The 13725-nt window shown below is 37.4% G+C and overlaps 1 protein-coding gene across 4 annotated transcripts in view; it reads left to right on the top strand.

Annotated features, from left to right (window-relative positions):
• Window positions 1-13725, top strand: part of PTPRK (protein tyrosine phosphatase receptor type K) — a 386603-nt gene that overhangs the window by 342678 nt on the left and 30200 nt on the right. For 2 of the 4 annotated variants that reach the window (XM_063389974.1, XM_063389972.1), the window contains exon 14: window positions 7526-7661. In XM_063389974.1, the coding sequence (XP_063246044.1) occupies window positions 7526-7661 (136 nt within the window). Of the gene's footprint in view, window positions 1-7522; window positions 7662-13725 lie in introns of all 4 variants that reach the window. The other 2 variants (XM_063389970.1, XM_063389973.1) reach the window with 1 other exon arrangement.

Here is a 13725-nt window from a genome sequence, read left to right as displayed (position 1 = left end):
TTAATTGGTCATAACTTCATGGACATTACTGATTTCAGAGCACTCATTAATTTTCATTTCAGAGTGTTGTAGCAGAGGGACTTAGTTCACATGATTCTTTTTTTCTTTCCTACCAACGAAGTACCATCAATTAAGTGATCTGGAAGTCCTGGAGAGGTGTAGAGATTTGTTTGATTTTTTTTTAATTGTATATGACTTATCAAAGCAACATTTGTCAACATTTGAGAGAGCTTATCAACACTAGTCAGGAACTGGTCTTTTATACATAAATGTACATATTAGACTGGAATTTCAGTTAGCATTATCATCATTGTAGGACAAGATATGCTGTGCTAGATTGTTTAATTAATTAAAATGTATATAAATATTTATAAGCTATGTGTTCATAATTTTAAAAGTATCCAACAGCATAAGCTCAGGTTATTTTTCTGCATTATGTGAAAGCAGGATGTGTAACCTGTTTACTTGATATCGTATTTGTATGCACAGCCAACTGTGAGCCTCCCCATGCTAAACTTCTACAGTTCCTAACACCATCCCAAATCTGACTAACTAGATGTTAGCCTGAAACTGTTTATTTTGTTTTTGCACATAAACTATCAGAAGGAGCCCATAAACCGTGTCTGTATCAATTTCTGCAACAATGACCTTTCATGTGGAGAACATAGCCATATATAATTTTGTCCATATGAAGGTTTAATTTATAATATCACAAAGCTTTGGAGCCTTGAGGGCTCTTTCTGTTATGCTCAGCTGGCAGCATCTGGAGGTGGTGACACTCTCCCTTTCCCCCAGTGAGGGACACTCATGAGGATAAATTTGGCACAGTGTGTTGCAACACAAATGTGAGACAGCAGATTTTATCTAAGCATCACCTCACCTCACCCTCCCCTTTCAGGACAAGCTCAGAGAAGAGGCTGGTGGTCTGGCATCCCCCTTTTCACTGGCAGAGCCTGTTAAACTCTATTCCTTGGGACAACCAAGAACCTGGTTACCACGGTGACAGGGATGCACCTGACACTTCATAGCACAGCTCAGGGAATCACACTTTCTGTTCACAATCATGTACAATTTTTCTTTCTAATAATGCTAACCTAAAAGTCTGTAATTTAGAATCCTGGAAGAAACAGCTTAGATGGATCCAAACACCAGTAAATTTCTGGCATGCCTTCATCTCCCAAAAGCTGTAGTCCAGGAGAGAAATTCTTTAGGAGCTGTAGGAAAGGGAGAGTTGTGGAGATTCCTTTCCCACTAAATGTATCTTCAGCTTTCAGCTTGAGAAAGAAGAATCAGTAGTGCTGTACTAAAGTGACCCATATGAGGATATCTGCGAGACCTCATGAATCATGTGCATAGTTCACTAGCACAAGTTGCACATCCTGTCTCCTGATCCCTGCAAATATACATTAAAATGTTTTCAGCAAATAGAATCACCTTAGACTTTTTTTTTTAAACATAATAAAGCTAAAAGTAGTTATGGATCTTCTCTCACTGCACTTGCATTTATTAATTAAATTTCAGACCTATAAAAATTTCCTTAATTGCATGATGATTATCACTGTAGCAAAGCAGTAAAAAACCAAGACTGATGCAAGCAGAACAGTCTTTCTGGGTAGATGATTAAAACACAGGGCAGACCAGTGTAAAAAAAATATTTGTCAGAGAATCTCACCTGGTTTTTCAACAAGCCCTTTTCTCAGATGACATCTCCAGACCTATCTTCAGTTTCATTTGATGTTATCATGATGTTACCCTGTTGAACTCATTCAGATGTCATTCCTGGATTTAATTAAAAGTTTTTGAATGTCACATAACAAAAGTGCAGAACAGATTATCTTGAGCACAGCTATTTTGAATATCAAGCTATGCAGCAATAACACCAGTTCGTGAGAATTCAAAGATCTGCCATAAACAGAAATTAACATTCAAAGAAAATGCAGTGTAACAAAATAGCAGCTTTAATCATGCATAAAACTGAGTTTCTTCCCTTGCTCACACAAAGGAAACCCAGAATAAAATGCTGTGAAAGTTAAGAGAGTCAAATCATATGGTGAGAAGGTTATGTATAAAAATTTTGTTCAAATCTCTCTGATTTAAAAGCTGTCTTTTGGAAGGCTGGCTGTTCTCTTACTGGTACCATGCAAACAGCCCTGCAAAATCCTATCAGAATTTTCTGCTTGAATAATTGTGTTTGGATGAGTAAGTAGAATATCATTATCTTGATTCCTACACCATCTTCTTGGGAAGGTATAGGTGAATAGATTTTGTGCTGAGCATCATAAATTCTCTGACAATTTTACAAGGCTCTGTGTAAATTTTGAACCACAGAAGGAAGGAGAAGACAGGAAAGAAATATGTGCCATAACTGGATTCCTTATGCCACAGTATACTTCAAAAATTAAGTGTAAATAATATGCCTATGCTCAGTTTTAGAAGTGGTTATTGGATTTTTAGTGTTTGATTAAAAATGTGGTTAAAAAATTAGGAGTAATTAAGTACCTCAGGGAACTGTGAGAAGATAGACTACCTCACCTGTTTAGAATTTTACTGTCCCTGAGAGAGTTAACTACACTAGTCTAATTTAGTCCTGTTCACAGTTGAACTTTATGCTATAAATCATGGAAGTTGACTGATTGAATACTCTCCTTCACTGTCTATGAAAACAAGAACAACTTCTTATATGGTGACTGTTACTGGCTATGTGCAGAGTCAGAATCATTGGATCAAATTATTTTATGAACTCTGTGAGTGGGACTGTGGAATATGATTGTTGTTGCTGTTCATTAGTTCAGAAGAAAGGCAAGTAGATAAATTACTAAAATCCAGTGTTCACCTCCCATAGCTCATAAATCCTCAGTGTAGGCAGCTGTTTTTGTACAGGGAGAAAATGTAGTTAGTGCTCTGTTTCAGGTCAGAAACTTTTTGCAAGTTTTTGCAAGAAGATAAGTTTGCACAGGTTGGAAACAGGTTGGGTTATCTCTTCTCAGATTTACAGGATCAAAATACAAAAAAATTGATATACAAGGCAAAGATATTGTAAAAATTAACACTTAATTCATGGTCTATTAGAGTAAGGCTGGCCAAAAGAATTAGTAGTCAATAGAGAATTCATTTTTGTATGATCATCATTCTGTTACCATGCAAGGTTCTTTCTCAGATCAATAAATTACCTTTTAATAGAGTCTGATGTTCAAGATACAAGAGAGGATTGCAGGACTCCTTTACTAGAAATGAGCATTAAAAATTAGTAAAGCATGCGTTTTTATTACTGGAATAATTTTAGAGTATTTTTTCCCTTTTTAGAAATATACAGTAGTTAACTCCAAGTACCAAAATAATTGTATCTCTCCAATTTAGAGATGTTGTGTGAAGATGTTGTCATGGACCATGCTGAAGGCTTACAAAAGCCCAGATAGATGACATCTGTAACTCTTCCCTTGCCTGCTGATGTAGTCACTCCGTGACAGAAGGCTGCTCGATTAGTTAGGCAAGATTTGTTCTTGGTGAAGCCATGGTTACTTCAGTTGCTTTGACAAAATCAGTGGTTCAGTCTGCAGAAGAGCCACGTCAGAGAACTAAATCCTGGGTGTCTTGTAGAGGGTAGAGAAAGTGAGTTCTCAGAGTAAGCAGAAGTTTGCATGCTGCTGTAGTCCTTGTGCAATCAGCAGCCAGGAGATATTCACTTACAAGTGTAGGTTTAACACGTTATCACAAGGTTTCTCTGTTTTTCACTCTGGTTATGAGCTTATCCATGTGAGTTCACACACAGTTGTTACAATGCACTTTGAGCTATTAAAGTTAAAACACAAACAATATTAAATGCTTTCCAATTTGTAGGTTTCATAAAATTATTCTATGCTACATTCAATAGCTTCCTCAAAATAATCATTGCATGCAATACACATAGATTACAGTGTGATTTATATCTGTGATTACTTTCATATAGTCCCCAAAGGTGGAATCTAGTCTAAAGAATGCATTTATTATCTGTTGCTGGAAATATAACAATCCTGGCTTCATTTAAGTTCAAAGCACTTTTTCTGTTGATTTTGGCAAGACAGGAATTGTTTTGCCTGTAGATTTTAACCTTTCAGGTATAGAAGGCTCACCCACTGATTATACACTTGGTTAGTGTATGACTAGTCAATGACATTTTCCTCAACTAATTTAGGACTCTGTTGTGCTTTTCTAGTGGGCACCAGCTTTATCTCATAAGTAGCCTTAAAGTTCATGGAATGAGTTACTGTCCCTTACTTCAAAACCCTTAATGCAAGGAAACAAGAACAAGTGGTCAAGCCGTACTTATCCTCCTGGCTTTCCACTGTTGTTCAAGAAACTTGGCAGAGAGCTTCATTTTGAAGTTACTGGTGATCCAAACCAGTCATTTCCTAGAGTGTATATAATAAACCACCTGTGCCTGACTTAGCCGAATATGTCAACCCCCTGGGTAGCCTTTCCTTCAGATTTTCTGAGACATGGATAGTTGTTTTTCTAAAGTGACTTTTCTGAATGAAACAACTGTGTGTGGCCATGCAATAGTTTTAAACATGACTCTGTGAAGCACGTGTATTGCGGCTTGCTTTGTCAAGTTATAAGGGTTCTGTCTTTCTCCAGGGAAGTGTGAAACCGGTCTGTCATTCTTTCCCCTTCACTCTCTCATCACTAATACTCCTTTGAAAATACCACTGTCCTGATCAAAGCTCAAAGCCTGTATTGTTGGATGTATTTCTGAGCCTTCCAAGTTTTGAAGTGCATCTTCAGGTCACGTTCAATCCCTATCATTCGTATTTTGAAATGTCTCAGAGACTTGGCCTTAAATCTCCATCCACACAACTAAATCTCTTGCTCCAGCCTTAGTTATTTTGCAGATTGAGTAGTTCTTACCTTTTCTAGGTCAGAGCTGCCCAGCTGCACTCACATTGTACAATTCCAGACACAGCAAATATCCCATTCCTGCACATTCCCTCTTCACCCTTCTCATGTCCTTGCTGTTTCTCAGTACTCCATACACCAAACATGATTTTTTTTCCCCCATTGGCATATAAAGCCATTTACATCTAGCTTAGATTTGTCTTTTGACTCTACTGATTGGCCTTTTGGCTTTACTGCTTATCAAATGTTCATTCATATTTGTCACATCCAGCTCAGCTAATACTGGACTGGGAGCTGATTCATATTAAGCACTGAGAGTGTTGAATACCTTCATCTTCCTACCTCTGCCTCAAAAGTCATGCCCTTCATTTTCTCTGTTAGACAGCATCATATGTGTATCCAACATTAGTTCTAGATTGTGCATGTTGTACATGCACACATCTCTTGCCTGATCCCCGCTTTTACCCCTTGACACCTCAACAACACATTTAATACAAACAAAATATATAGTTTTCAGTCCTCACAGGTTATGTATACAAGTGTGCATGCAGGCATGTATTTACATAGAGAAGGAAACATTCAGTATTTCTCAGCAGATAAGAGTTCAAGCTGTAGGTGAGAGAGATGATTATAATGATGAATTCTTATGATGATGATTAAGTTTTACGATTAAAGCACTGCCAGATCTCTAGACTGTCTGTCTAGCTCTCATGTGGATGTCTGGAAGAGAGCACGTTCCTAACTCAGAAGGTTTTTCTGAGGGTAAGTTGTTAGTACAGGGTTCAGATACTGCAGAGAGGAAGGTGACAGAAACAAGTAATAAGGAGTAATTTTAAACAACAGCATTATCTTTCCCCCAAAAGGATGTGGATTCCTGCACATGGAATACAAATATAAATGATCTGTGTAACATGGTTAAACCCAGAAAGTATCAGATACCAATTATGCCTGATAATGACTATGCTGGTTTTCTGAATGGAGTAGATTTTCAGGGGGGCAGTAGCCTTTCTCTCATATTGACTTCACCTTGTTTTTTATTCTGCTGCTTTTGGTGATCTGTTGAGAAGCATTGTAGTTTCAGACTAAAGGACACTTTCTGTGTAATGACATAGCATGATGATACAGTTTGTAACTTATTCCACATGAAGATGCTGTGAGGGGAGAGATTAAGTGACATCTGCTGCATGCTGGGTGGAGTGTGAGACAAGGGCCAGAGGGAGACCAAGCACTTGTACCCCTTCCTGCCAGTGAGTAGAGGAAAGGCCACCGCCTTAGAAAGCAGGAACTAGGAAACTGGAAAGCCGTCTTCTATTCTACAAGTAAACACCTCATGGGATTTTACCCCTGGCTGAAACCTATTTATATTTTTCATATTTTGACCAGGCTGGAAAAGCTCCTGATCCTGATCTTTTACACCAGGCTGTTATGCAAAGAGATGCAGATTGAATGGCTGTGCATTTTCATGTATATTCTACTTTTCTCTCTTCGGTAACCTGTAGCCTCAGCCCACTCAGCTGGTTTCATCTCTCTGTAGAATAGTGGTTCGTGGAGTTTCTTTCAGGGCCTATAAACAGAAATAAAGCTACTGCTGACTTTAGGCTTGGCTTTGTGGATGACCTTATTTAGAGAATCAAAATTCCCAGTAGAATGCAGATCTCAGACCAGATGCTCTAAGGTGAATTAATGTACAAAGGTGGACTGAAACTGGGTGGAGGACAGAAGTACTGCAGTTTAGGGTTCTCATTGTGGTTTGGAAAAAAGTGTTTCACTATTTGTGTGTAAATCTTCTCTTACTATTCATTGTTAAATATTCCATATTTAATATCTGAAAAAAATAACATTAAATGAAATAATGGTGGTTAGTTGATATATTGTGTCTGCTTTGTCTTCTGCTTTTTAGTACAGTAACTTATTTGGAAATCCAGGTGCATAAACACTTCTGCATGTGTGGAGGTGTACATATACATATATATATACACACATACACATATTTATTCAGCTGTATACATACACATATACTTGCTGTTGCAAGGAGGGCAACAAAGACAGTGAAGGGCCTTGAGGGGAAGCTGCAAGAGGAGCAGCTGAGTACACTTGGTCTGTTCAGCCTGGAGAAGGGAAGACTGAGGGGAGATCTCATTGCAGTTACAACTTCCTTGTGAGGGGAAGAGGAGGAGCAGGCACCGATCTCTTCTGTCTGGTGTCCAGTGACAGGATCTGAAGGAATGGGCTGAAGCCGTGTCAGGGGAGGGTTAGGTTGGGTATTAGTAAAAGATTTTTCTCCCAGAGGATGGTTGGGCACTGGAACAGGCTCCCCAGGGAACTGGTCACAGCACCAAGCATGAAAGAGTTCAAGGGTTAGGAACAAAACTCTCAAGCACATGGTGTGACTTTTGGGGATGGTTCTGTGCAGGGCCAAGAGTTGGACTCAGTGATCTTTGTGGATCCCTCCAGACTATGCTCATTCTATGGCTCTGTTAAATGTATACTGTCTACACACATATGTGTAGATGTTTAAACATGTGATCCCTGTATCTATATTTTGACTACTGTATTAAGATACATACATATTCAAAAATTATCACCAAAAATTATTTCCTTGTCTCTAGTGCTTACACATTTAAGTAACTTCTTTTTTTGATTCATTTAGCAGCAGCAACAGAAGAACCTGAGGTGATTCCGGATCCAGCTAAACAAACAGATCGAGTGGTGAAAATAGCAGGAATAAGTGCTGGAATTCTGGTATTCATCCTACTTCTCCTTGTTGTCATATTGATTGTCAAAAAAAGGTAAGAAAATGATCTATGCTGATTGATCTTTTTTTTCCCCCTCCCTATCAAACAATTTTAAACGAGTGTTTTTTACAGGTCTTTAGAAAAACAAAAGTTTTAGATCTGGTAGGTCCTTTTGGTCGATTTTTGGATTAGTTCCTTGTGTTTTCTTTTGGTTTTGCTGTGGTTCTTAGGATGTCTTTAAAGACAGGATTTCTTTATATTTAAGATCCAATAACTATACATTTTCTCATACTTATTTATTTCCAAGGACTTTTAAGTTGGAGATGGAAGAATGTACAGATTGTTAAAGTGGGTGGAATTGAAATTCATGCTGCCTTTTTTATTTTTTAAACCAAAGAAAAAATAATAATTTACTGCACTTTTCGTATTTTAACCACTTAATGAATATTATTTTCTCTATGCGGCTCTAACGAGTTATTTGTATTTCTATGTTACTCAGCTTGCAAAATAATGCAATTGTATACCTCTATTTATGCTCTTGTAAACCTGGAGTTTTTTCTTAAGTCATACCACATCACTGTAAAATTATCTAGTGAGTCTTTAGTGCATGAAATTGTTTAAAAGTGTATTAATTTAAGTGAATTTAAATTTTTTTCAGTGCTTTTTAGACAGTAAGCAATATCGCCATCTTCTGGCATTGTTCAATGCTATCCCTGCATCCCATTCCTACCTGTAGTAACTTGTGCTATCCTGTTGCTTGGTCAGTGTTTCAAAGCCTAGCCTTCCTAGTAGTTGCAACTCTTTTAACCTGCGTCAAAGTCCATAATATGTCCCTGTGATTCAGTAGTTATAGTATAGAAACTAATTCCTCTCTCTCTGTGCACCCTCCCTGGCGGGTCCCCTTCATGTGGCACAAGCTGATTTCTCTTGGATAGAGCGAGCCCTTTGCCTTCCCATGGTGTGTGCCTTGCGTTCCCTTGCCTTTTGCAGAAGTTATAATAAAAAGTATTTTTGTGATTGTTGCGTATGTTCCTCTGAAGTGCAGCTTGCTATTGTTTTTAAAGATTAAGATCATTCTGTATGTTATAATTGCTGGTTTGCATCAGATTTTTTTAATTTATTGCCTTTTTACAATTATCCCTGGAGATATATAACTTGGAGAAGAAACGTCTGCATTAGAAACATTAGGTATGCTTGTAGTGTTCTGTGTTAGTTAGCTACATATGTGATTTTTCCCAAAAGTGCTTTTACTTTTCTCTGTTGTTTACCTCTGTGGTTGAGAATTAACACATATGCAAAAGGTCCAATTCATCATGTGCAAAAAAGACATACAGTCAGCCAGTTTTCTTTATTTACACGATTTTTGAAAAACAAAAAAGAAGTTGTTTTTCAGCTTTTAGGAGGAAATCTCTATACTGTAGCTCTGTAGCACGGTATGTGCTGGGAAGTATCATCTTAGTGCGTGTTACAGTGGTCCCCGTGCGTTTAATAGAAAATTCTCTGTGTGTGCAAGTGTGTTTGTGTGTGAGAGAGAGACTGTCTAACACTACAAAGTGTCAGTCACTTCCAGATGTGATTGACTAGCTTTGCAAATAACAAACAAACAATTCCATGTGTACATTTTTCCTGTCCTTTTTGCCTCTTCCATTCAGAGTCCTTTTAGGCTCAGGTTTTCACTCTTGAATTGTTTGACCAAAGTGAGTTAATTATATCTGTGAAGTGATATTTTTAAATTTCCCCTTTTCCCCCTTTCCCTCCTCAGAACCTGTGAAGGCAGTATTCTTCTAGAAATTATAATCACTCTATAGCACATGAACTCCTCCATTATTTTGTATTCTAAGTAGGTGAGAAATTAACCTGCTTAATGAATCTTTAATGTTTGGCAGTTTTTCATTACGATAGTTTAATTGGTTGTCTATTGCTATGTTGTAGGTGTGCCATTCTTCTCTGCCCTTAGTGAAAACGGGCACTTTTTAAATACCAGCTTTAGTCAAGGTCTCTTACAAAAAGCCTAGAAAAACTGTGTTCCTGAGTTAAATCAGTCCATCTAGTGAATCAGGGCAATTCATATACTGAAGCCAGAAACAGCTGTAGAAACTCTGACACGTTCACACATACAAAAACACACTTCACTTAGTTGTGGTGGGACTGAAAAACCGATCCGTCTGAATCATCCTCTGTAGTGTACCTATTCAGTGATCCATTATGTAGTATCCCTTTTGGTACTCGAATTGACCACAACTTATTAGATGGAAAAGTCAATAAAACAGTGGTTTCTGTATTTTTATTAGTGTATTAAGTTGTATGCACAGCCACAGCTATCTCAAACTGATTAAATGCAGCATTACATTTTATTGAAAAACTAAATACTAAGCAGTTTTGTTTATGAACTTGAGATGTTTTAGGCTTTGCCTCATCATTTTGTACAAATTGGTTTGAAGTTTTCCTGATTGAAGCTCTTAACAGCTTTTACAGACTTTTACTGGAGTAATCAAACCAGCTAAGAAAAGGGATACTGCATCTTTAATTAGCAATGCCATTTTTATTTTCATAATCATTGTTGGACTATTTCCAAATGTCCTTCATTTCCTTCCATTCGTTTACCTTCCATGTTTTTAATGCTTAGCATGATTACATCAGCATTTCCAATTGTAAGATTTTAAAATAGAAAGCATATGTTTGCATTCAGAAAATGTGTGGTGGGTGTGCCAGTACACACACGTCTGCTGGAAATGTGCAGATTTCTTTAAAATGTGTGTACTCATATAGCTACACATAGTATGCATACAAACATATATGTATACAACTGTGTACTGATACATATATTAAAGTGAATGACAAGAAATTGTTTTCTGATTAAATGTATTTATTAATGGAACCTTTATATTTTTGTGACTGAAAAGTAAAAAGCATATCTGCTGCACAAGATTTGTACACAGCTGTTCATTTGTCATGACATCTAGGCGGTAATCATTATATTATGCTGAACTGCATGTTGAAATTACACAATCCATTTAATTTTCAAAATTTTTGGCAATAAGTGAAATCTCAGCATGTAATTTTCTCAAGTGATCTTTCTAAAAAACAAATCATTTTTATACGCTAGGGGTTTTTATTTTTGTTTTTTTGTTTTGTTTTGACTTTAATTGCATGGCGAAGTAAGGCTAGTTTGTGCATGAGCAAGTTGAAATGCTAACCAAAGAAACATGAAATTTTCAACTTTTTTTTTTAAACGCACATTTCTCTGCTTTATTGGATGTGACAGAGTCACGCTTCTCATTCACCATTGCTTCTCTTTTTCCACTGTCTGTGATTTGCTTGCCAGGAGGAGCTACTATTCTTACTCCTACTATCTGTAAGTAGAATACGGGTGACTTACTATTCTATGTGTTTTAAAGATGCAGTATCCCTTTTTAAAAAAGAAAAACAATATATATAATTTCTCCAAAGCTTTATTGATAATTACCTTTCATTGTTCTCAGGCTTGAAAAATTGCTTGTGTCATTGTTCCTGTTATTCTTACTCTGTTATTTCTTTTTTTTAAGGGATATTGTATTTCTAACTGTATATTGAGACTTTAGCTTTTTGCTACAGTTTTTTCCATAACAATCATTTTGGCTTGTTATAATCATAATTTAATTTGGATTATGATTCACAGCAACACATCACACTAAGGAAAAAAGATCTTTTCCCATTTCCTACTTAGTGAACTGTGCCTGTAAATCACACACTGTATGTTCTTTAGAGTATCAGTTCAGGAGTGATCTTCTGCACCATTTTCCTATGCAGATTTTAGGCAGATGCCAAACTTTTATAAGTAGTTTATGGTCTGCCTCTTATGCTTTTGAGGTGCTTTGCATACACACCTTAAAATGTGAATCTTATTTTATGGTGTTGGTTTGTATAAAGTTTTACTTCACTGAAGCAAAACTCACTTTTTTAGTACTTGTTGACCAAAAGAGTTTTTGTGAGGACTGTGACAATTTTGTCTGTGATTGAACAAGCAGTTACATGCATCCTTCATTTTAAATAAATACATAAAATACTTGACTTCAGAGGAGTTCTAAGGATGCACCTGAGTGCTTTGATGAACTGGTGGTGTCTGATAATAATGCTCTTCCACATTTTTAAGCAGAATTAGTTGACTTCTTTAAACAAGCTTAAAAATAAAATTTAAAATAGAAGATAAGCTGGTTTAGCTAATTGCCATTCACTGATTTATTGTGACAAATTATAATTTCCTTGTCAAAAAACAATTGCTTCTACTCAAGACAATTAACCACAGTTTCGTCCTATGATGGAGCACCTTTCCCCTCCAACCACTGTATCATCCACCTGAGCAGATTCATCTGACTGAATTCTTTAGCAGATAATGAGAATCATTTATGCTTTCTGTCAGCCTCAAGGTCTTTAACCTAATGATTCACTGAACTATCACAAAGCATAGATTGCATGTGCCTATAGCTGAGTGAGGGGGGGAAGGGGAAGGGGAAGGGGAAGGGGAAGGGGAAGGGGAAGGGAAAGGGAAAGGGAAAGGGAAAGGGAAAGGGAAAGGGAAAGGGAAAGGGAAAGGGAAAGGGAAAGGGAAAGGGAAAGGGAAAGGGAAAGGGAAAGGGAAAGGGAAAGGGAAAGGGAGAGGGGGAGGGGGAGGGGGAGGGGGAGGGGGAGGGGGAGGAAAGGAAAGGAAAGGAAAGGAAAGGAAAGGAAAGGAAAGGAAAGGAAAGGAAAGGAAAGGAAAGGAAAGGAAAGGAAAGGAAAGGAAAGGAAAGGAAAGGAAAGGAAAGGAAAGGAAAGGAAAGGAAAGGAAAGGAAAGGAAAGGAAAGGAAAGGAAAGGAAAGGAAAGGAAAGGAAAGGAAAGGAAAGGAAAGGAAAGGAAAGGAAAGGAAAGGAAAGGAGTCATCAAACCCCAAGGGACTCAAGAACTTTTGAACAATAAAACTGTCCTCCCATTTCCCAGAAACTTTAGATTGCAGTGCTACAACACAATAGACCTTTTTAGGCATTAAAGCAGAGCATAAGAATTAGAAAGTAGCTACTGTAATAACCTAATAACGTGAAAGCCTTAATAGCTGTTGATTTATTTAGCATAGCTAGCAGGTTTTATTACAAAGTGATGCTTCAAAGAAAAGCTTAATATTGTCGAGAGAAGAGATGTAATAGTCTTTCTCTTCTGTTTCTGAGGTGACGCTAGAAAAAGGTGATCTTCAGTGTATAGAGAGTATTTGAAAGGCTTTGAAACTTAAAAAACTACTTTGAACTAAAAATGCTAGTTTTGTGAAGGCTTTGATAGTATTGGGAACCAGTTATAAAGCTCAAGCAGTTTCACTCTTGGAAGTTCTTATGGTCTTCTTTTGTTCAACAACAGTATCATTTAAACCTGTTCCTCTTAAGTTAAAAGGAATGTGTGGAGAAAATGTATAAAATAAAGCATTTTAGGGGAGACACCCAACAGACTTCTTTTATTTTTCATGTAACAACTGATACAGAACCCCGTCAAACAGTAGTTTGATGAAAAAATTATAAGTTTAGAGACCACTTTTGGGATTTTTGTAGTAGGAATGTTACTGAGTAGTAATTTTCCAACTATTCCATCTGTAGGTGGAGCAAAAGGTAGAGGGGGGGGGCAGGGGGGGAATCTGTCAAAATAGGGACATGAGTCTGATTGGTGGAAGAATCTGCTATTCACCAGAGGGCGTTGTCCATCCATATTCTACACCATGGTCCCTCATCATGAACCAAGACTGTTAACTTAAGAAACAGCCTTTAACATTTTCTTAAATGTGTGCAAGCATGAAGTACTTCTTGCCCTAGAGAACAGTGTGGGTTCTTTCTGGTGAAGTTTTCCAGGACTCGACAAGTAAATGGATGGACAATTTACACTAACATACTTCATAGAATCCCAGAATAGTTTGTGTTTGAAGAAATCTGAAGACCATCTAGTTCCAAACCCCTTGCTGTGGGTAGGAACACCTTCCTCCAGATCAGATTTCTCAGAGCCCCATCCCACCTGGCCTTGAACACATCCAGAGAGGGGAGGTCCACAGCCTCTCTGGGCAACTGCTGTTACTGTCACACTGCCTTGATAGTAAAGAATTTCTTCCTAACATCTAATATTAT

Source organism: Prinia subflava, chromosome 2 (genome assembly GCF_021018805.1).
Source record: "Prinia subflava isolate CZ2003 ecotype Zambia chromosome 2, Cam_Psub_1.2, whole genome shotgun sequence".
NCBI classification, from domain to species: domain Eukaryota; kingdom Metazoa; phylum Chordata; class Aves; order Passeriformes; family Cisticolidae; genus Prinia; species Prinia subflava.
Note: the sequence above shows the minus strand (reverse complement) of the source record. Positions and strands in the feature narration are given on the sequence as shown.